Below are 22,400 nucleotides of genomic sequence, written 5' to 3' on the forward strand. Positions count from 1 at the left end.
TGCGCAGATAGAAATAAGAGGAGAACACTAAGTTGTCTGCTGAAAGGATGTATAAATCATACAAGTACACAAATAAATTCATGCAGAATTGAAATGCTTTTCAATGTTTTTGCTTACATTGTGGCTCCAGACCTCTGTGTCCAGCATGTGATAATGGAGGAAGAGTCTAGAGGCTTTGACATGGAGTATATATTCAGATGTGCACATGCTGGGGTCTCACGGAGCATGTATAAGCATGAATGCACTCAAAAAAGCTCTCACCTATTCCCACTGACTAAATAAAATCTACTGTAGTCATTGAGGGATGCTTTATTTCATATACCCCAAGCCAAATCAAAATACTGTATCTGTGTTCGAGCAGATAATTATTTTGAATGATCACATAATTGCTTGCAGATTAGGAAAATCAATTGAAAATTAACTAATTCTGGGTAAGACAAGTGTTTGGATGAGACATTGCCTTAGGAAACAATAACTGTCGTTGATTTTCCTAATCATGTAATTTCAAAGAAGTTAAATAACAAGAATTAGATGCAAAATAAACCCAAATTCTCATTCTTAATTACCAGCAAATTTACATAAACGCATTCAGGAATTTAACCAATAAGCATCACAATGAACCCCAATATTTGGCCTTTTATAACTTATAATAAACAACAAAAAATACCCCATCACCTGAGCCCAATGTATTTGCATACTGTTTCCTGCAAAAGAATTAGATTCTATACAAACACAAATAGAAATGTGCTGTGGCGCTACAGCGGAAACCCCTCTGCACATCACATTACAGCACGGGCTGAATCACAGAACCAGGTCCAACACTCAAATGCATTGTCCTCTCGGCTTGGAATAAAATTGAAGTCGGTTCTTTCACAGAATATGCAATTATAGATAGGCTTATTCACCACTGTGACGCAGAATGATTGGAAGCCTCTCTGGTCAATGTTGTTTCATTCCCTTCATCACGTCGGGGCAAAGTTTTATTGTTATATGAGCCGATGGAGAGCATTGAGGCATGTCCACATCTCTGTGGGAGACACTGCCATGTTTTATGGGAGGCCCTTGGCAATCATTTTCAATGATGCCTATTAATGAGAGGCTCTTAATTGATTTCATAAGAATGACTCAAAGACATAATCAGTCAATATAAGAAATATGAAGTTTGTGTCTTACCTTTCATCCTGAACAGCTTTAATGTGGGCTAAAGAGAGTTAAAAATAAAAATAGCTATTTAAATTTTGTACATTTATTTGACTACAGTAAAAATATTCAAGTTTTTAATGCTGACAGAACAGACTAAAAATGTGGTACAATAAAATTGAAGAGTTAAGAACAACGTGAAATTCTTGCCAAGACGTGTGTTGCTATAGTTAGCGCAAAGTAAAATAAGAAAATAATTGAGTATTTTCTGTGACGTGTGAATGTAGGCGCGACAGGCTGTTCGGGCAGTCAAGAGAATCTCGGGTTATCGTGTGCTTTTCCTTATCTGTGTCTGACATTTTTGTAATTTTGGCAAGCATTAAAGGCCAACCTAGTGTCAGCGGTTTCACACATTTAAAAGTTAGGTTGACTTTTTGAAGTGAGTTTCAAGATGTCATCATATAAATCTGACGATACATACAACTGTTTAATCCCTTTGTAAACCTAAACTATTGGTTTTATAAGAGTCTTTATTCCGTTTTAAAAGTTTGGTTTTACCTTTGATAACGGACGACTTTGCATAGCTAAAACATGAAAAACAAAACTTATATTTAAAGAGAAAACACTTCATTTTTAAAAACGTAACGTATCACGAGCAGTTGTTTTTACTGGTCACTTTGAATCGCTGTGGGCGTTTCCGTATGACGAACATTGACGACTGAAACTCCATTGACCAATAGAAACGCAGAACAGTGCAGGCCGCGCGAAGATCTAAAACAAGACGGAAGTTCGACTGAGGAAGTGCAGTTTACGTATGAGATGCACAATCGCACGTTTTCAATAGGTTATTAAAATAATTTCAATTTGTATCAAATAAACAACAACTTCCGAATAACTATAATGTTCGTTTACCGCGGTTTCAGGGGTAAGTTTAGTTTTTATACATCTTTGTTCGTATTTAGGTCGTTTATTGTTGTCTGTGTGTATCTGTTTGTTAACATAAAGAAAGATAACGTTAAGTACGTTTCTTCAAGGACTGGGGGGGAGGCAAACACCAAGGAAAAGCTGATAAGATGGATGATATCTACACTTTGCAGCAGGAGGTGGGAAGAGGAAGCTACGGCGTGGTCTTCAAGGGCCGTGTGTCAGAGACAGGCTGGTGGGGCCAGAGGGGTGACACGGTGGCCATCAAACGTCTACCGTGTTGTAGCCCAGAGAGTATAGAGCTATACTTGCAGGAGCTCTGGGCTATGAAGATCACAGCACGCAACCACCCCAATGTCATCGCTCTGTACAACTGCCTCTTACAGACCGGACCAAAAACACTGCAGCCCCTGAGATCAGGTAGGCTGCCTTTGGACTTAGTTGAGAGCACTCTTAAAGGGAGAGTGGTGGACAAAGACTCAAAAACCCAGATGAGAAATTCGTCCAGATCGAAGAGGAGACTGATGTCCACAGAGGAGGTTCCACGACGGTGCTTTGCCCTCTGGTTGGTGATGGAGTACTGTGAGGGAGGCGATCTGAATCAGTACATTCTGTCCAGGCCTCCGGATGCTGAGTGCAACCATGTTGTAGTTCAGCAGCTCAGCAGTGCCATTGCCTTCCTGCATGCAAGTGGAATAGTGCATCGTGATATAAAGCCAGATAATGTTCTTGTCTCTCTTACTAAAACTGGACCAGTGATTAAGGTATCAGAACAGAAAAATATGTAATATACATCGTGATGTGACAGATTATAAATACTTTTAGTACAATGCACATACTACAAACAAACAACAACATTGGTATTAGAATGCCAATGACTCATAGCAGTTAAACCAAAGGCAATTTTGCAATTATATAAGCTTTCATGTTGCACTTGGAGTTATTGAGTGCGTTGTTTCATTTTTTCCAACCCCATCTCTGTTTTATTTCATTTTACTAGCCAGGAGGCATAAAAATGCTTTCAATGTTCCACTAATAGCTAGGCTGTTATAAAGAACAAAGCGATACAGAAGTACTTTTGAACTAATATACTTGAATGATGGACAGAGTGTCTTATTGATCAGCTGTATCAAAGTTTATGCTGATATACAAAATGTTGCCCTATTTGCCAACAAAAATGTATTTTTCTTGGAGTCACAAACTGCGCCTAAATCTCCTAAACCTGTTCTGTTAATCAATACAGCACAGCAAAACTATAACATACAGATAAGTTTGAAATGAATTGGTCTAAGAATATGTTCTTATGGATTTTTAAATAAGTGTTCAGGCTTGCGTGTTTGTGTGTGTGTGTGGATAATCAATCTGGTGTGCCTTATTCATTGGGTTTGACAGCGTGGACAGTAATACACCTTATGCACCGATGGAATAATATTTTCACCCGCTTACCATTAATATCTTTATTGCTACATTAATAAAACGAATTATGTTAGTCCCTAGATATGGCTTTTACCATTTTAATTTCAATGGAACTGGACCTATACTAAATAGCTAGCGAGCTCATTGTAAATCGATGTAAATCAAACAACTTAACACTTGCATTCTTACATTAATTTCCTATGCAAAGATGGGAAGAAATGTTTTTCAATTGAAAAATTGATATGCACATTCGATTTCTGTTTTTCAATCTCCAGTTGTTAACAACATACCTCCCTTCCTCTGTATTACAGGTGGCAGACTTTGGCCTTAGTAAGATGGTGGACAATCCTACAGATGGTGTGTTTAGTAGACTGACTCTATCTTCTACATGTGGCTCAGATTTCTATATGGCTCCTGAAGTGTGGGCAGGCCGTAATTACACAGCCCAGGCTGACATCTTCTCTCTGGGTGTGTTGTTCTGGGCCGTGCTGGAGAGAATCACATTCCTTGAGGACGGAACCAATCAAGAACAACTTGGTGAGTCAAAGGAGGAAAGTACTTTTTGTCATTAATGCGTTTGAATGTGTCACGGATGTTATTGCATTGAATTAGTTTGGATCCCAAGTCTTGTGATAGCCGTTCTGTTTATGTTCAACTCCTTGCTACCCCAATGCTGAATGTGTACAAATAACAGTCATTTTAAAATTGATCTCTTATTTTATTTTCAGACGCTTTTAATATGCTCTTCTGACGTAATCAGATCCCAGCAGGCCGATATTATGGCTATATTGCATCTGTTTTTCAACAAAGTGGATTTGGTCCAGAATAGTAATATTGTTTCTGTTTAGGATCAATTTCGGCACACCAAAAACTAGGGATGGGTACCGAAACCCGGTATTAAAAGAGCCCCGGGGCTAAATTATGAAAGACCGGATCATCGATAAGGCTGCTTTCGGTACTGGAGAAAGACGCAGCACGCGCAGACTGCTCTACGCCAGTGGTTCTCAAACTGGGGGCCCCCAAGATGGATCTAGGGGGGCCACAGATTTTGTGGCATTTTATGAAATATAGAAATTTATCATAGATTTTATGCAATCAAACATAAAAAAATGACACCACCAACCAAAAGAATTGAGGTTCCAGCATTGTATAACTGAATGTTTTTGGTTTAATTAAAATTCTAAGTTTAAGATTATACGTCTTTATATGGGGGGCCGCAAAGCGATGCGCTTAACACAAAGGGGGCCTTACAACGAAAACCACTGCTCTACGCAGTCTACCCAAACATGGCGTCTCTCAAACTAAACAGATGAGCTGTTTAAATTTCACGAGCGCGCACAGCCTATGTTTGAATGCTTTTGAAACTCGTGTCCGTCTCAGTTTCGCGTTACCAAAACAGCGCGTCCCCAAAACTAAACGGATTAGCTGTTTTAATATCACAAACATGCACGGCTTGTCTCTCTCAAGCAGAGTCATGCTCGCGCCTGGAGTCGTGGCTCCGCACTGCAAGTCTCCATGCGCACGTCTTCCAAAACAGATGAGACATGAGCGCAACCTATATCTGTTCGTGTGTGTCTAATTTCAGTTGGATTAAATGACGTGACAACACATTTTCTACTCGTTTATATAATAATAAATAAATCAGCCCAAATAATAGGCCTATTTGATAACATTGAGAGCTTAATAATTCGTCGCTTTACTTGCATACATAGGACAAACATAAAAATCTGTCCATTAAAATATATATATATATATATTTTGTTGCAGGCAGCTATGATGAACCAACCCACTTCTTTTAATACTGCTGGTCTGCGCTGAATACAATTTATTTTACATTGCAGAAAATAAAGCAGTGTTATTCTATTCATAAATTCTTAATTTTTGGTCTTATTTTCATTAAAAAATATATCCAAAAGCACCGATAAGAAAACCGTTAAAGTACCGGACCGAGTAGTAATACCGCTAAAATCTTAACGATACCCATCCCTACACAACACATTGTTGCAATTTAATCTTAACATGTGAAAATGAATTGCATTTATTAATATTTTGCTCCTGGGGTCCCCTAGTTTTTATGAAGGATGCTGAGTTATTGAGCTTAATCGCGATAACTATTCTTGCCTCCCACGATTAAGCATAGTCGCTGTGATATTAATGTGTTAATAGCTAGCACTAAACAGCATCATCATGATAAGGTTGAAAATTGTTCATATTTGGGGGTGGAGTTCTATTTACAGATGATGTGTGTTTTGAAATATGGTGTCACAGGAAATCAACAATGGCAGATTGTAACATGTAATAATTGTGATTATTAATCGTGATTAAAATGTTGAGCAAATTAATCGTGATTCTTATTTATCCCATTATCGTGCAGCCCTAATAATCACAAAGTTACAACCTGATTTTGAAACCTCATGAGTCATTGAAAAGGGCAATGAGCTCTCATACACCCCAACAGAACATGACTGTTCATGTAAAACCGCCAACCTGCGATTGTCAAAGCCACATTACAGCCTAGAAATAGAAATTGTCCCAATTTCCGAAGCCTCATTTCACTATCGTTGACAGGCAGGTGGCTATTTTAGTTACTCTTGTCTCACTAGTTACCTCATCGGAGGCACTTAAGGTCGGTGGGACAGCTTTGTTGTTGAATGCTTGTTGTTAAGCACTTAACTTAGTAGCCCATTAACTTCATGTTTAATAGCTGTGGTAATCTTGAGTGGTCGGAGGACAGCGGCTTCAGATAAAGAGTGTAAGCCATTCAAGCAGTGCTCAGTAATTACTATAACTCAACTGCGCTGCTAGAGGCCATATAGAAAGGTCAAGATCTCTTAGCCTGTTTATAAAATGGCAATTAACATCTTTCCACAGATTAATCCCATTGTGTGGTTGCTTTGCTGTTTTGTGAACTGTAATGAATGTGCCTTAGCGTGCATGTATCATTGATATGAATTTAAGAAATTGGCTATAAATTTCTGTTTGTGATTTTGAACATGACAATGTTTTTTATAGGAGCGTATGTAATGCGAGGCCGCTGGCTCGCACCGTTAGGAGAGGCACTATGTCACAACCCCGACCTGCAGCTGGTCATCCCAATGAGGGCACGACGGGCTGCCCCGCTGCCGCCACCTTCAAACCCCACCATGTGTGCACTGCTCCTGGAAATGCTCGATTCTGACCCTGACGCCCGGCCCAATGCAGACCAGCTGAAGAAACGGGTCCACTCTGCTATGCATTGACCTCAGAGCAGCATACTAACAGAAATTACAATGAGGCCAATAAAACTCATTGAACAGTTGTGGTATTTTACATTGTTTATATTCACAAAGTTAAAGATTTGTTTGTTTGATGTCTTACATTTTGTGGGGTATATCTGTTACTATATGCTGTGACTATAGTGAATTTCTTTGCAGCCCCCCAAATAATGACTTAGAATCTTAAACTTAGAATTTTAATTAAACCAAAAACATTCAGTTATACAATGCTGGAACATCAATTATTTTGGTTGGTGGTCTTATTTTTCTGATGTTTGATTGCATAAAATCTATGATAAATGTCTCTATTTCATAAAGTGCCACAAAATCTGTGCCCTCCCCCGATCCATCTTGGGGCCCCCAGTTTGAGAACCACTGATTTTAGGGATGCGATTCCAGCATTATGGATGGCCATTTTGAGTCAAATCTTGAAATATTCTCACAAAATGTATTACAAATATATTGAATCATGTGTTTATATTTTACTAAACCCCTGATGATGTCCAGACATAAGAAAAATACATACACAAGTTTCTACTTTAAAAGAGGGAAATATACATGTTTTATGGATGTGACAAAAAAGGATGCACAACATACTTTGTAAGATTTCTGTGAATTAAAATCCACAAATCTGAGGAAATAAATAATACACAACAAATGGAGTATGGATTGTTATGGATGTGAAAGTTCGCTTTCCTGACTTGTTTACCTGTTTCTCATGATTAGTTTTAAGTTGTGTCGTCATACAGCAAAACAAAAAATTGAGCATTCAGGATGGTCACACTTCAAATCAACAGGTTAAAGCAAAAGTTTACTTATAAAAGGTCAAAATTACTGGATCCTTGAAGCTTCACTGCTGGGGGGTATTTCTGTTTCCCTATGAAATGGGCATCTGTGAAAAATGGCAGCTCTATCAATCATTCAGATCGCTTATTTTACACTGACAAGATTTCCAGAGCCGTAGTGGCCAATCTTATTTTGGTTGGTTTTGATCGCACGAGACAGGAAATAAAAAGGCTTTTTACTTGGACAAAGTACTTCATCTTCCACCGGAATTTGAAGTTTTCTGTGATGGATATGAATAATATCCGCCCGCATTTGAACATTTTTTCTATTCCATACTTTACAGTACTACCGAGTTGGGTAAATATTTTCTGTATCAACTACGTTACGCACCACGAGCTCGAGCCAAACGGTCTTTAATGCTGCCTTCACGTGTTCTCGGAAATTCGATAATTCCCACTTCAACCCGGAAGTAACATCTGGATTTAGTAACATTATAACATTGATGTTACTAGTGATTTAGTGGCATTAAAACATTACAAGTATCTGCTAACATTAAAAGAGCACCGTAACATAAATTATTTCCGGGTTGAAGTGGGTATTATCGAATTTCCGAGAGCACGTGAAGGCAGCATAAACACCGTGATTAAGCAGTTTACTGCACTACTGAGTTGAAGGATGATAAGAACAATGACAAAGATGAATAATACCGTTTTTCAAGTGTGCGAAGGGGTCATCGAGGGGTTTGAAACCTTACGGCCTCCACCGGCAATAATATAAAGCATATGAGACTTTCCTAAGTGGATCTCATCCGTGACATTTCCCTCTCCAGAGACACTGTGCCCTTTTCCTCACGCTTCACCGGTTTGCAAATGAAACAACGCGATTGCTCACCTCGACCTCCGCAGAGAAATATGCACATTATCTAAACACCACACTCATTCTTTCTCTAAGGTCATCATCTTGATACATCGGTATTAATTCTGTATCGGAAAGACTACTCGTAAGGAATAATGGCCGTGCCATACCATAACTCACGAGATGGGACAATGCTACTGCTTATAGTTAACCACGTTACGACAACGTCGCTGCCTGGAAATTACAGGAACTGTTGTGATGTCATCAGTTTATAGTGGGTTTGATGCAAAACAACATCTGCCTAATAAAGGAGCATTTCGCAATTTAGTGAAAACCATTTCTGTGATGACAAACCTGTTACAAATGTGATCCGAGTCTGACTGCTTTAAAGGGCGGTCAGTCATCATTCGACTCGCACCTTTGCTCACAAGCAGAGATAGCGATATAATCGGGAATTGCGATGTCAAATGAAGCAGTAAAAACCCATCAGCGGGCGTATCATGAGGTCTCCAGTGGTGGAGAGATCTTGCAAGCCGGACGCAATTTCTCAGAAATTGGTGGTGTGAAGACAGACACCAAAATGCAATAGAGTTAAAGTGAAAAATGAAGTGAAGGGTAACTTTTCATGCTGTCAAAAATAGAAGTGATTGAATTTCAATCATTTTGGCGACGGGTTTTCATACCCAAGCCAGGAGACCATGTCTGATGATAAATTATTTTCATTGTTCAATGATGGCTATATTTTGTCCATCCAAATTTCCCGCTTGTTAAGCCGACATACATTTTACATAAATATGAAATCATATAAAAACAATTAAAATCCCAGATAAATATATTTATTAACATAAAAATGGCCAAAGAATATTTTTTATGCAATGCCGAAACAAAAACATGAAATTGCATTCAATCTATCTTTAAAATGAGTTGTGTTGAGCAGAATTGTGAATTAATCAAAACGTACCAAGCTACTTTCATAAATGATTTCTCTCTCCTAAATCCACATTAAAAACTGTGCACTTTTTGCATTTTTACTCCATTATAGCCACTGTTGTCATTAGAAACTGAAAGCACTGTAAAGAAATTGAGTCCTACAAATGTAAATACACAGGCAAGTATTTTGGATTTGTTGAGATGTTCCCCTAAAAGTCTTTAAAGATGTTTAACGGAGAGAATTTGGTGTCTTGGTTTTGCTTTCCCTCAGATGAAGTGCAGGTTCATGCTTTCAATAAAGGTTTTTCACCATATACGGTCCTTCAAGTTCATAACCCATTTTCCTATAGTAATTCCTGGTTCCAACACCTGAAACAAACACATTAAACCAACAATAATATAAGATTTAAAACACTGCATTTCTTCTGTATCTCTTTGTGACACATTCCATTACACTATGTTGAATGCACTAAAACATGCAAAACTGAGAAATTAGAAAACGCTTTTATATCAGGCTTATTGAATTTTTGCACACTGTACCATGGTAATTTTACTATACACTTTTATTATTTACTTTATAGCAACATGGCAGAAGGCTCCTGTTGCTCCTGTGCATGTTTTTGGTTACACATGCAAGTACAAACGTATTATACACTTGATACTTAGAGCGAGAATAATATAAATGGAGATTTTCATTTACTTCCCAAATGTTGTTATCTCAATCCCACAGTGGATTTGCAGCAGAAGTGCATGTCAGAATGTTATATTTATTCAGTGAGAGAGAAAGAAGAACCAACAAAATGGATGAGCTTTTTCCATTAGCATGGAGAATATTTATGATACCTGAGATAACAGCCAGTTTGCCTGAGCCGTGCTCGTCCCTGGATATTCTCTCCGCCTCCTCCATCAACATCATCCCGAAACCCTACGAGAAAAAGAAAACAAGTAGGTGAAACTATGTAAAATTTGCAGAAAGACAAAAGCCTTAAATTGCAGGAAAATTAGAGGTTTCTAAATCTGAGCAATTTACATACATCTCTCTAGTTTACTTATGAAGATGACATAAGTGAAACCATTTTAAATCTGCATTAAATCTACCCTTTTAAGCTCCCCTAACAGCATGTGTTGGACCATTTATCCAAAACACATGAACTCCAAAGTGTTACTTGCAAAAACAAAGCAGGTAAAAAGCTTTTTACCTGATGCTGAAACTTGCTAGGGTCTCGGCTGCTGACGGGGACCACGCTTCCATACACATGCAGCTCTCGGACGATGGATACGCCACCCTTCAACTCCGGCCGGAAGGACTGCGGTGAGCACCGGCGGAGACGCAGGAGACCAATTAGAATGTCCTGCTCCGGGTCCTCATAAGACAAGAAGGTCTCCCAGCCTCCATTAGCCACATAGTCTCTGCGGATCAGCTCGATCTATAAGAAGCGCCCAGAGCTCTTTCTGTTAACAACTGTACATCCTTTTATAACAAGCATCCACAAATATTTGACACTAAACATGAATTACCTGGTATGGTCGAAGTTTGTGATGGATCTCTTGTATGCCCACTTCTCTGGTTCTCACATCCCTGCACTGTAGGAACCGACAACATGGTTTGTACTTAGCGTCTGCTGATTCATCTACCAAACAAAATAAAGCAACTGAATCTTTTTTCAAGGATTCTTTTAACAATTATTACCTCAGTCCCCATGTCTTTCATTCTAGCCAATGCCAGCTCCCTTAGATTTCCATGTTCCACGCCAGAGCTTACCAATGGCATGGGGATATCCCTGAAAAAGGCCAGAGATCAGGAGCTTTCAAAACTTAAGGATAAACATGCAAAAATATTTTGCACCCGACATGAGTATTGGTAACAGGAAGTGATGTCATACTCCAGGGCTCCTGTTTGAAATAATGTGAAAATATTCACTCTATTGCAGCTTCCTGTGACACTGCAAACATGCACTTTCTCTTTATAATTTGTATTATAAAGTTTATACCAATTTCCTCCAGGTTTGATTTTCCGCTAAAATGTCAATCTGTGATAATAAGATCCTCTTTTGGACAAATGTCTTCACTAATATTAATAATAAGCAGGTCATTGGTCACCAAACTTACTACATACTAAAGACAAAACCTGCATGTTGGAATATGCATGAAGGGATTTAAATACAGAATCTAGTGCGACTCCTCCTTCACACAATAGTCAATTCTACAACAACTTTGAAAGGAAGTGCTCAGAAAACAAATGCTAAGCCCCTCCTACCTTTGCACGCGGTACACACGTGTCCAAGGGGGGACCAGTGCTAGAATTCGTGCTACCAGGTCCACCAAAGCACTGGGGGAGTAACTCTTATATCGCCCTGTTTTCCACAGCTCATACAGTCCGGTGCCTCGAATCACCAATGTCGGGTAAAGTTTGAGCCCATCTGGCCTGAACGCAGGTTTCTCGAAAAATTCCTGATTACAAGACAGAAAACCAAGCAAAGGTTAAGGATTTAAGAGTAACATCATTCAGGAAGTATTGGAAAACTACTCTAAATAAATACTCTTGAGCTAAGAAAATGATACTGCATGTGCCATTGGCTATAAACACTGGTCATTGTGAGGAATTTGTTTCACCCTGTCACTTTCAGAGCTTCAGAGGTCATGCGATGACACTTATAAAGAAACCATTGCAATGCAAGAGACAACATCAATGGTAATTTAACAGTCGCTGTCCTACTTCCTGACTCACAAGCGAATCATCACACTGGACACTTGGTGGCTCTGAACAAAGACTGCATAAAGCCCGAGCTAAACAGCATCTCTAAATAACGCAAGCAAACAAAAAAAGTTGCCTTTCACAGAAGAATTGAAAGGACGCATTACTTGAGTCACGAATAGCCGTAGCGTATGAGCTTCCTCTTACTCTACGAGTGGAAAGAAATCAGATTTTTTTATTTAGGGAGGGGAGCCTGCACACAGTCTGATAAGTGAGAAGTGCAAGTTGGACGAGTCCGTAATGGGATTCCATTATCACAGAGCTGCGCTCTTTTCCACCACGCACACAGTCTTGAGATAGCGCCGACAGGTTCCCGTCTCGTAAGGTGGGGGTGTGGGGAAGGTGCGACGGAGAGCGAGCGAGTAAACACACAAGTGGGAGGGGAAGAAGGGAGCGTGGGCATCAGAGAAAGCAGGTTGGCTGAGATAAACGAGCCGAGCGCTGCTGGTGGGTGACACAGGTGAGGTTGTGTGGGCACACGGTGGAGGCGGAGGAGGAGTGCTGATAGCAGCAGGGTCAGAGACCACCTTCCAAAGCCATTAATCTCTCTCTCTCTGGCTCTGGCGCACTACCTCCTAATGGCTCTCTATCACAGAGATATCACAACCAGTGTGATTGGAATTTCATATACACACGAACCTATACGTGAGACGAATTTCAAAAAAGGGTGACAGAATTGCGAGGTGGATCAAATAGCAATAAACCAATGAACGTCAAAACGATCGGTTGTGATGTCACTTGAGTGGGGGCAAATGCTTCAGTGTAATGAGTAACAGTAACATCTGACGAATGCACAAATGTAAATGCAAGTAACATCGCGTTCAGGAATGCATTTAAAGCTCACAAACACAATGATTCCAAAACGTGTGTAAAATGGCTCATTTTATGTACATTTTAGTTGCATTGTGCAGAACTATTCAATATAATAAACAATTTAAAAGAGGTACAAAATTATATAAATAAATTGTAAATATAGGGTAATTGACTCATTCTTTAATAATATTTTTATAATAATAATAATAAAATAAAATAAAAAATATAACAAATAATATCAAAGTAGTAAACATATAGGTAAATATAGGGTCACTTACTCATTCTTTAATAATATTTTCAACATTTTAGAATAATAAACTAATCAAAACTGTATGTACATGTTTTGATGTACAACTCTGGAATTTAAGTTGCCAAAAAAGACATTTGAATACATTTTAAAATAAAATCGTTGTTTAATCAAAGAAATTGATATGTTAGCACATTCCTATTTTGCCTACAAAGATCATTTAAAACTTTTAAGCATACATCTTCAGATCAAAACATTTCTAAAGTCATGCGAAACATTTCAATGAAGTGACCAAAACTTTTGAACCGTACACTATAGCAGCCTGTTAACTCGCAGCATAAGTGGACCTAAAATGCTACATACTTGTGGGGTATGAACATATTCAATTAAAGCTGGTACAAACGTACTAATGAAAAGCAAAAAAGGCATTACTGTCCAAACATTTTCGACTTGTGGAGGCGATAATGTGGGATTGTTACAACAATGTACAAATCTAAGTAAAGACTTATAGCTGTAGGGACCGCAGAGCCTCCAGAGACGAGATGACTGAGTTAATCGTTTCTCCTCACTCATTAAGTGCACATTTTGTGACTGTAAACGCAAGATTTTTCTTAGACAATCGCACTCGCTTAAGCATTATGCCTCTTATGCGACATTAACATTTCATGACCACAGGCAAATGATCACCAGCTTTAGAATCTGTAAACTCCAGACAGCGTTCGCTTAAGACATCAAAGAAACCTGTGGGCACCTGGATCGCTCGCGGTTGGTGTTTAATACAGTTTTTCAGAGAGAAGCACTTTGAATGGGTTCCAGTGCACAGACGCTGATTGGATCTCCATGGCTTGGTAATGAAACTCACAATAATGAATGCTCTATTCACTTCACATAATGAAGCCCCTGATAATGTGAACCAAGGCGTCACAGCTGGACACTGACAGGGGCTATAAAAGAGCAGCCTGCCACGGCACATCACTCCCCACTTCATTTACATTCAACTGTCATTCCCGCCGCTACGTAACAATTAGCTACAGCAGTTGACAAAATCTGAATTTTCTGAACTCCGAGAACGTTGTGCTTTGGTGTTCCTGTATTTTGTGTAACCTTGTTTCGACTCTATGAATTATAACCTAGGGCTGTGTGATATGAGAAACAATTAAATTTTTCCATTTCAGTTTTTTATTTGGAAAATGGCTAAAGGAGCATCTTTTCTCTAGTCTAATTTCATGAATTAACACCTCTGGGCGGTCTATCTGGTGGTGAATATGGCTCAGTAGTTAGTTTTTGTTACATACATTCATGCATTTGCAATTGGCAGATGCTTTTATCCAAAGTGACTTGTTTTGCATTCAAACTATACATTTTAATGAGAATCAAACGCATGACCTTGGCGTTGCTTGCTCCACTACCAATGAAGCTACAAGAAAGCTAAAAACGGTGTCAGTCTCCCAATAAGTGCCAGTCTTGTTACTTTCAGTGAGCACCTGAAAGTAGTATGGAAATCACGGATATCCCAATTTCATAGTGATGCTGAATAATTAAACAGGATCTCAGTTCATTTACATCAAAAGAGCTTACAGAATAAACAGTTTAAAGTTCCAGACCCAAAAATAAACAGAATAACTTGGCATAATCCCCTTGAGGTATGTGCCTAACCTAAAACTTGGATTAATACATTGCCACTTTTATCATTTTTTTGGTTCATTTTCCTTTGTTAATGGAACATGCTTATGTCATTGACTTTAAAGGGATAGTTAACCCCAAAAATTTGAATTCCTTAATTTTTTTCACCCTCGTGTCATACAAACCTATGTAACTTTCTTCTGCAGAATACAAATAGATTTTTTCAGCAATGTTGGTAAATAAACAACACTCGACTCAATTGACTTCCATTATTTGGACACAAACCCATTTCTCAAAATATCTTCTTTTTGTGTTCTAAAGAAGACTCATATACAGGTTCTGAACCACATGAGGGTAAATAAATTGAGGGTGACTGAAATTTGATTTGGGGTGAACTATCCATTAAACACTGCGAAGCGAATGATGAAATACTCACTATAAACTGCTCCACGTCTCTTTCCATGCCAACATTGGGCAAGTCCGGCATCATATGAGCTACGACTTTAAAACCAGCATCTTTAGCCAGGTGGAAAGACTCACACACAGCCCGCACCGTGTGTCCCCTGCAAACAGTACATTTACATTCGCTATAAATATCAACAACAGCATATCAAACACATGTAGCTATAAAAGAAACCTAACTGCCTAACTGTGTAAGAATTTAAAACAGAGATGGGTGCAGGTTAATAGCAAAGGATTGATGCAGATAACAAGGTGACTTGAGAAAAGCACTTAATCCAAACTGCTCCAAACTGTATTGCAATTAGCACAGTTGTTTGCTAGGTTGCTTAATGCGTTTAATGGCAGCCATTTCTTAAGCAAATAAACTGCAATATGAATCGAAAAACTGCTGAAAATGACTGACTGGAAATCTTAACTCTGCAAATTAAAATCTTCACTGAGTTCAATCACTTTTTATTGCAGAGTCCCTATAACACTGATCACTCAGGTATACATACAGTTTTATACATGTCATATATGTTAGGTTTATAGAATATCGATGCTGTCCTTCTTAAACCTTGTATCTACATATTTTGGGATTTTTATTATTCACCATAAATCAATAATATCAGTCATCCTGTCACTTTTGTTTGTCACTGTGTTTTGTAAATATGTAGCCAATAAAAAGTATAAAAATGTGCTTTTCGGCAACAGAGTATGTAATCATTTAAAAAGTAAAAAAATTCTTCCATTTCCTGAAAAAACGCAATTGGACATACAAGGTCTCAGAAGGACAGTGACGATACAGGCGGTAAAATACCTCATGCTCTCCAATGTGTAGTTGCAGCATCACATTGCTGCTCATTGACACAAAATGTAACTCTCAACATGCAAGACTGCACTGCATTTGTGAATAGCCATCAAGGTTTTCTCATTGACCAAGTCCTACATCAAGCATGAAGTCTGACCTGTTGGTATCGCGGGCAACATCTTCATACACGCTCTGCACACCGATCTCCAGTCTTGTGCAACCGTATGCCAGCATATCACTCAAGTGTCTCTTCAGGCAGTAGTCAGGTCTCGTCTCGATTGTGATGCCGACACATTTGGTGTTACTGCGTTCCGAGTACCTGGAGAACAAAAACATCACTCAATGGCTTATTTATATTATGTATGCACATTAAGATGTGATGAAGAACTCTAACATCACACTGTTTTTAAGTGTGCTTCCTCATACAAACAAGAGGGTAAAAATGTAAAAACTGTAGAATCAAAATGGTGCAAGTGGCTATTAGAGAATCTGATTATAAAATGAAATTTTTCATTTTGTATTATTGCTCCTGTATGACATATCGCTTATTGCTCCCTAAACTCTTTGTAAGTCGCTTTGGATAAAAGCGTCTGCTAAATGACTACATGTAAATGGTTTTATGATCTTCCGCTAACCAATTGAACTGAATCAATTATGCGAAAATGCTTGCTTTTTGGCTTTCTCGTCACGCTTGACATAGTTCTGAAGTCCTAATGGACATTTAACAGTCCAAAATGTCTTTTTCTCTAGTAAGCTTCATATTTCTTTCAGAAATTACAGACATCATACTTATAAAACCAATAGAGTGTTATATAAATCCAAATGAATGTTTCTTTCATTTGTTTTATCATTCCCCCCCCCCTCTCTCTCTCTGCTGAGATAAGCACTGTGTCTGAAATCGAACTCTTTGTCTCCTCCATCTCTGCCTGATTAGCAGGTGGAACAATTATGGCAATCGTGTCATCTTAACAAACCCGCTGATAAGCTGTGGTGGGCTGACAATCCTGCGGACCTCTGCGTACCCACACACACAAATTCTTATCAAGATAGTAAATAACATAACAGACGCTGGTAGCAAACTAACAGCGCCCTGCAGCGTCCGTCTATCCACTACCGTCTTCTTTGCCTGTCACTCTGACTTCAAAAAGTTTGTGCTGATGTCATTTACAAGGTCAACAGCATCTTAGTCATAGCTCAGGTTCAAATAAATTAAGCAGATGGAGGAGTATAATGTGCTGACACACCTTTCATACACAGTCTTGAGTTAGTTTGGTGTCGTCAAGAGATAGTTCAACTGATGGAAACGATGTACAAAACTGCTAAATTAAATTGGGTTTAGACTGATAGATGAGACCGAAAGAAACAGGAACATGAGATGTAACTAATAGCACACTTTATCTTGTCACCATCATTGAATCAAAGAGCCCAAATCATCAAAGGCCGATCGAAATGCCAGATTCTCTTTTGTTCTGTGACTGCAGACAGCAGAGCCAAATGCAGCTGCTCGAAAAGTGGAAGACGGATCCAAACGAACCAGCTATTCCTCCCAAAACTGCCACAGTAACAAATTTGCTCACCAGGGGGTTTCGGCAGTGTGGTTTAAAGGGAAAGTTCACTGAAAAATGAAAATTCTCTTATCATTTACTCACCCTCTTGTCATTTCAAACCTGTATGACTTTATTTCTTCTGCAGAACACAAGAGAAGATATTTTGAAGAATGTTGGTGACCGAACAATGTTTTGTGTCTATACAAAAGAAGTGAATGGGTACCGCCATTGTTCGGTTACCAATGTTCTTCAAAATAATAAATGCTGTGGGATTATTTTCATTGTTAGTCAATGCACATCGTCATGCCATGTTTTGTTTCACAGCGCCCACTGGTGAAATGTCTTTCCCATTTCCATCTCTGACTATCTACGCCATGGAACTTATAATAAGGAGTGGTCTGATTCCATCAATGAGACGGATTTATCATTTAGCTTGGTACCTGACTGCCTCCGCGACATTGTTGGACGAGTGTCCTGACAGCGCGTCGTGGAGGTTACGGATGAAATAGTCCCTGTATTCCTCAGGCAGAGCCATGAATGTGCCTCCCATCACAATGAACTCCACTTTATCCACGCTGTGACCAAGCTGTTTGAGCTAGACGAAGCAGATATTAACATCATCTGAATTTGCGTAAATGACTGAGACAATTGACACTTAATGTGATCGTAAAACCAACGCCATTAAATAGCTTATGCATGCTTTAGATTCTGATAATAAAATGCAAAAGCTGCTCATGGGTGTGAACTTAAAAGATGACTCACTTGTTCTACCCTGTGTCTAGTCTGGAGGTAGGGATCGTAGCGTGCACGGATCGCTCTCATCGACGTGGGCTGGACAAAAAGGTGAACAGACAACAAAAATTATGTATATTTCATAACACATCTGCAATGGTATCAGATAGTATTGGTTTGAAGGATGTAAGGATAATTACTTCATATCCTGTGTAAGACTGTGTTGAATATTCGAAATCGGAGTCTGGACCCCCTGGGCAGTATCTGTTAGAAAAAAAATCACATCAGCAATGAAACCCAGGACATATAGGCCCGGTTTCACAGACAAGGCTTAAGGCTAGTCCCAGACTAAAATGAATGTGACCTGTCTTAACTGAATATAACTTTTATAAGAATATATAACCAGAAATATTTTAAAATATATCAGTGCCATTGTTTTGTCTCGAGATGCACACCAGTAATTTATTCTTCTAAGGCATTTTTATATGGCTTAAGCTAAGACGTCTGTGAAAACCGGGCCTTAGTCTCGCTGTTTATAAACTGCAGTCCATCTGTGACCACTACAATGTGCTCATAAAAGTCAGCCCAATTATTGATGTTTAATCTTAATGGCATGAACTAGATGACTTGGAACGTAAGTATAAAAAGATTTCTTTGCAAAAGGTTAAACTAAATAATACGTGCAGTAAAAACAGTATCAGAGTGTAGAAATGAAAGATTATGGCTTGATAGCAGTGGTGTAGTCTACGTGATACGCACGTATACGCACTAGAAAAGATCAAGAATTTCCGTATACCCACTACAAAAAAAAGCACGAGGATACATAAAATCATTTTGAGTCAGAAAAGTGCGACACGCTGACTTTTGGACCATTGGTGCAACCGAGAGATATGAAACAAAAGGAGATCATGAAAGGCAAACATTTAAGCTACACCATTTCAGTGTTTTTGTAAGCCTGGCCCTGAAGCTACTGCCGCTTCGGGGTGACGCTGCCGCCGCAGGTGTTACAATGAGCCCGACGAGGCTCATGCTACGCTTTATGCGGGGTCCCCCTCTGTCTATTATAGTTTCTGCTGATAACTCACCCCCACATTTAAAACCACTGCGTATTCTTTACCAAAATGAGCATATTTGTTATCATTAACACAACTGTAAGGGGGTTGTTGGTATATTAAATTTGATCTAACTAGCCAACTTTACAAACATTAGTTTGTGTGGTGAATCAATAAATGAGGGAGAAAGGGAGAGATAACTTATACTACAATGTTCATAATCGTTTTAGATGATAAGAGATCGAACTCCTGTCCAGCCTTGTGAAAGTCAGGCTAGACTGGAGAGGCTGCCAGCAATCTATAAGTGCAACGGGTGCTTGATAAAACTGCACAAATGTTCATTGTTGATTTTTATAGTGAACTATCAATGTCAATAATAGACAAAACTTGCACTCATAAGTGTGACCCAGTGTGTGAAAACTAGGCTAAAAATGTAGTTATGAGTAATGAGCATCAGTGTTTGATTTTAAGCATTTGTTTCAATATGATTTACTGTAAGTCTTTGACATGGCCTTAGTCAGTCAAAATAAAACTAAATTAAAATCTAAAGATTATACTTTCCAGGATATTCTTTTTTTGCTGGTTGCCCTGCTGAAAAAATAATAGAACCCTGCCCAAAACACAATAGATGCATATGGGAATCAATAGAACACCCATTAATGCCAAAGACATTTTTTAAAACTTACTGTAATAGAACAATTTGTAGTCATAATGGTATTTCAATGGAAACCACTAGGATTTATGTAATAATATTTTTTAGCAGGGTGGGTTGATGTAGAAATAGTATATCACAAATAAATGACTTTATAGCTGGGTTTTCGCATGGATCACAAATGTGCATTGAAAATTGCCAGCTGATCAAACCTGTGCTTTAGCGGGATTGTATACATATACCATCTAAGGCTAAATGTAACTCTTAACTGGGTGAGTTAGACAGTGATTAACAAAACAAGCAAGTCCCCCAGCTGTCATTTGCTATTGAAATCTTGCTTGCAATAAATCTTTCAGAATGCTCTTGATTACATATAGAGGCATACTCTATGCATTCCTGAGTGTGGTGGTGCTCATGGGTTGTCGATCTGGGACGAAAAAAAATCACAATATACTCACTACAAAAAACTAGACTACACCGCTGCTTGTTAGCAAAGGTTGCTTATTCAAAGACTAAAAAAGAATAGCGCTTTGAATACATTGAACTGCGTTTAGCAAAAAAGTAAATGTATACATTTGTCTTGTGTTTCAGTCACTGTAAAAGAAATACACTGATACAACGGCAGTGCCCTTGACATACTCACACACAGATGTTGCCGGTGAAACTGATGTGTGGACAACGATGGGGTTTACACATCACAGCAACAACTGCAATCTACACAGAAACACAACAGTCAGTACGAGTATGTACAACCGTTTCATTATGATATTCCACACATTTTAAACAAAGGGTCAGCAAATCAAACTAAGCGTGTGCTTGGCCTTCTTACCCCACTGGCAGTGCGGATAGGTTTGGCTTTTAGTTTGGGCACCAAGGCACGTCGATAGTGAGGTGGCACTGCAGCTATGATGTCCACCAGCCGAGGCTGTGCAGAGAGGCCGTACTTGGCTGATGTCTTTGTCTTGACTCTAGAATGACAGAATTGTAGTAATTAAAATTAGTCTTGGTTTAAGTTTTTTCAAGTGGCAAACATTTTTAAGCGTAAAAGACTGATGGATAATGCTGAGTGTAAAGAGGGTGACTTCTCAAAGCAGATTAAAATACATGTGTAAGACATTCAAAATATCTTGACACTTAAGATTTGCTCGTATTTGTCTATAAAACACTGACTTGTTAAGGTTAATATCTTTTCCCTGCTCATGGGCTTCAACCAGCTGCTTGATGACATCTGCAATAGTCATCATCATCAGCTCTGCACGGCTGAGGTCACCTGATGACAAAACAGACAGATATTAGAATGAACTCAGACATGTTGTGTACAGGTACAAACATATATCTGGACCTTAAATTATTACGTTCTTATATTATGTTCTTATTTTCAAAACTCACTATGAAGGTTTCACAGATTTCACAGCAAATGTGAAAAAATAAGGACAAGAAATAAAAAGAGGAATCAAATTATTATGTTCTTATATTCAAAACAATTTAAAAACTCACTATGACGGTTTCACACTATTCTACAAACTTTCGTCAACTTTTTTGTGACATCGAGATGTAGAGATGTGAGCAAATATGAAAAGATATATAACTCCCATCGTTATGATGTGAAAGCTTATAAACAACAAAAAATACTTTTTGGTGACCCAAATGTAACTTAAACAAGCTGTCAGCTAACCGCATCGTACAGAATACGCCCTGCGGATAAAAAGGAGCAAATACTTACTCTTCTTTTTCGGCTTTCCCATGTTGCAAACAACCTACATATAACACAAAGCCTTTATGTTAATTATAAAACTAAACCACGTAGTTAGTTGTACCCACGGATAAAAACGTCAACAGAAGTGAACATGCTACCTTCTGCCGTAAAGCGAACACATGTGTCGTAAAGCCAAACGTCTACGGTAAAGTTGTCGTAAAGCTGGCATTGATCGCTGAGCAGTACTGCAGTTCATAAACACACGTTTGAGGACCTCTAGTGTTAAGATGGTATGTGTTGAGACCTTTACGTTAGAATAAAAACAGATTTAATGGGATTTTTACCTCAAATAAATCTCACAAAGGAATATAGAAATTCAGAACGGATAAGGCAATTGTTACTATCCACAATATCAGTCACATCACAATAGTTTTTTTTTTCAAAAGTGCTGTAGCATCAGCTCTTGTTATCAATTATTATTCTTTATTTCCCGAAGCTATTGTTTTTATTGATATCTGCTTCTTCAATATGTCCTGCAATAATAATAATTCATATACAGAACTGAAGCTATGTTTACACTATTCATATTCTAGCTACTGTGGTAACGTACTATATTTAGGACGGTGTGGATTTGCTTCGACAGCTGTTCAAAACACAAAGGGAAGATTTAAGTTCTCATATACAGACGAAAATGTAAAGCTATAAGGATAAAAGTATCATGCATAT

At 38.5% G+C, this 22,400-nt stretch overlaps 2 protein-coding genes across 2 annotated transcripts; one reads left to right on the forward strand and one right to left on the reverse strand.

Moving 5' to 3' along the window:
* Window positions 1-1,928: 1,928 nt before the first annotated feature.
* Window positions 1,929-9,064, forward strand: si:ch211-63o20.7 (Serine/threonine-protein kinase pdik1l-B-like). Its single transcript, XM_057353745.1, has 4 exons — window positions 1,929-2,065; window positions 2,175-2,828; window positions 3,792-4,017; window positions 6,493-9,064. Exons 2-4 carry the CDS (start codon window positions 2,214-2,216, stop codon window positions 6,717-6,719), a joined length of 1,068 nt encoding a protein of 355 aa, XP_057209728.1. The 5' UTR covers window positions 1,929-2,065; window positions 2,175-2,213; the 3' UTR covers window positions 6,720-9,064.
* Window positions 9,065-9,202: 138 nt separating this feature from the next.
* On the reverse strand, window positions 9,203-21,851 carry elp3 (elongator acetyltransferase complex subunit 3). The gene is made up of 15 exons (XM_057353744.1): window positions 21,702-21,851; window positions 21,149-21,248; window positions 20,808-20,946; window positions 20,622-20,692; window positions 18,475-18,538; window positions 18,305-18,373; window positions 17,983-18,137; window positions 16,153-16,314; window positions 15,180-15,306; window positions 11,563-11,756; window positions 10,996-11,086; window positions 10,824-10,889; window positions 10,505-10,732; window positions 10,149-10,230; window positions 9,203-9,674 (listed from the first exon to the last, which is right to left on the reverse strand). Exons 1-15 carry the CDS (start codon window positions 21,721-21,723, stop codon window positions 9,598-9,600), a joined length of 1,647 nt encoding a protein of 548 aa, XP_057209727.1. The 5' UTR covers window positions 21,724-21,851; the 3' UTR covers window positions 9,203-9,597.
* Window positions 21,852-22,400: the final 549 nt, after the last annotated feature.

Source organism: Triplophysa rosa, linkage group LG15, assembly GCF_024868665.1.
Source record: "Triplophysa rosa linkage group LG15, Trosa_1v2, whole genome shotgun sequence".
In the NCBI taxonomy this organism is placed as follows: domain Eukaryota; kingdom Metazoa; phylum Chordata; class Actinopteri; order Cypriniformes; family Nemacheilidae; genus Triplophysa; species Triplophysa rosa.

Excerpts from the sequence above, each read along its gene's own strand:
- si:ch211-63o20.7 (XM_057353745.1), top strand. The coding sequence starts at position 2,214 with ATGGATGATATCTACACTTTGCAGCAGGAGGTGGGAAGAGGAAGCTAC. Across the intron at positions 2,829-3,791 it reads AAACTGGACCAGTGATTAAG|GTGGCAGACTTTGGCCTTAG; the intron begins GTATCAGAACAG and ends TCTGTATTACAG. Across the intron at positions 4,018-6,492 it reads AACCAATCAAGAACAACTTG|GAGCGTATGTAATGCGAGGC; the intron begins GTGAGTCAAAGG and ends TGTTTTTTATAG.
- elp3 (XM_057353744.1), bottom strand. The coding sequence starts at position 21,723 with ATGGGAAAGCCGAAAAAGAAGA. Across the intron at positions 21,249-21,701 it reads GGGAAAGCCGAAAAAGAAGA|GTGACCTCAGCCGTGCAGAG; the intron begins GTAAGTATTTGC and ends TTTTGTCATCAG. Across the intron at positions 10,733-10,823 it reads ACAAACTTCGACCATACCAG|ATCGAGCTGATCCGCAGAGA; the intron begins GTAATTCATGTT and ends CGCTTCTTATAG.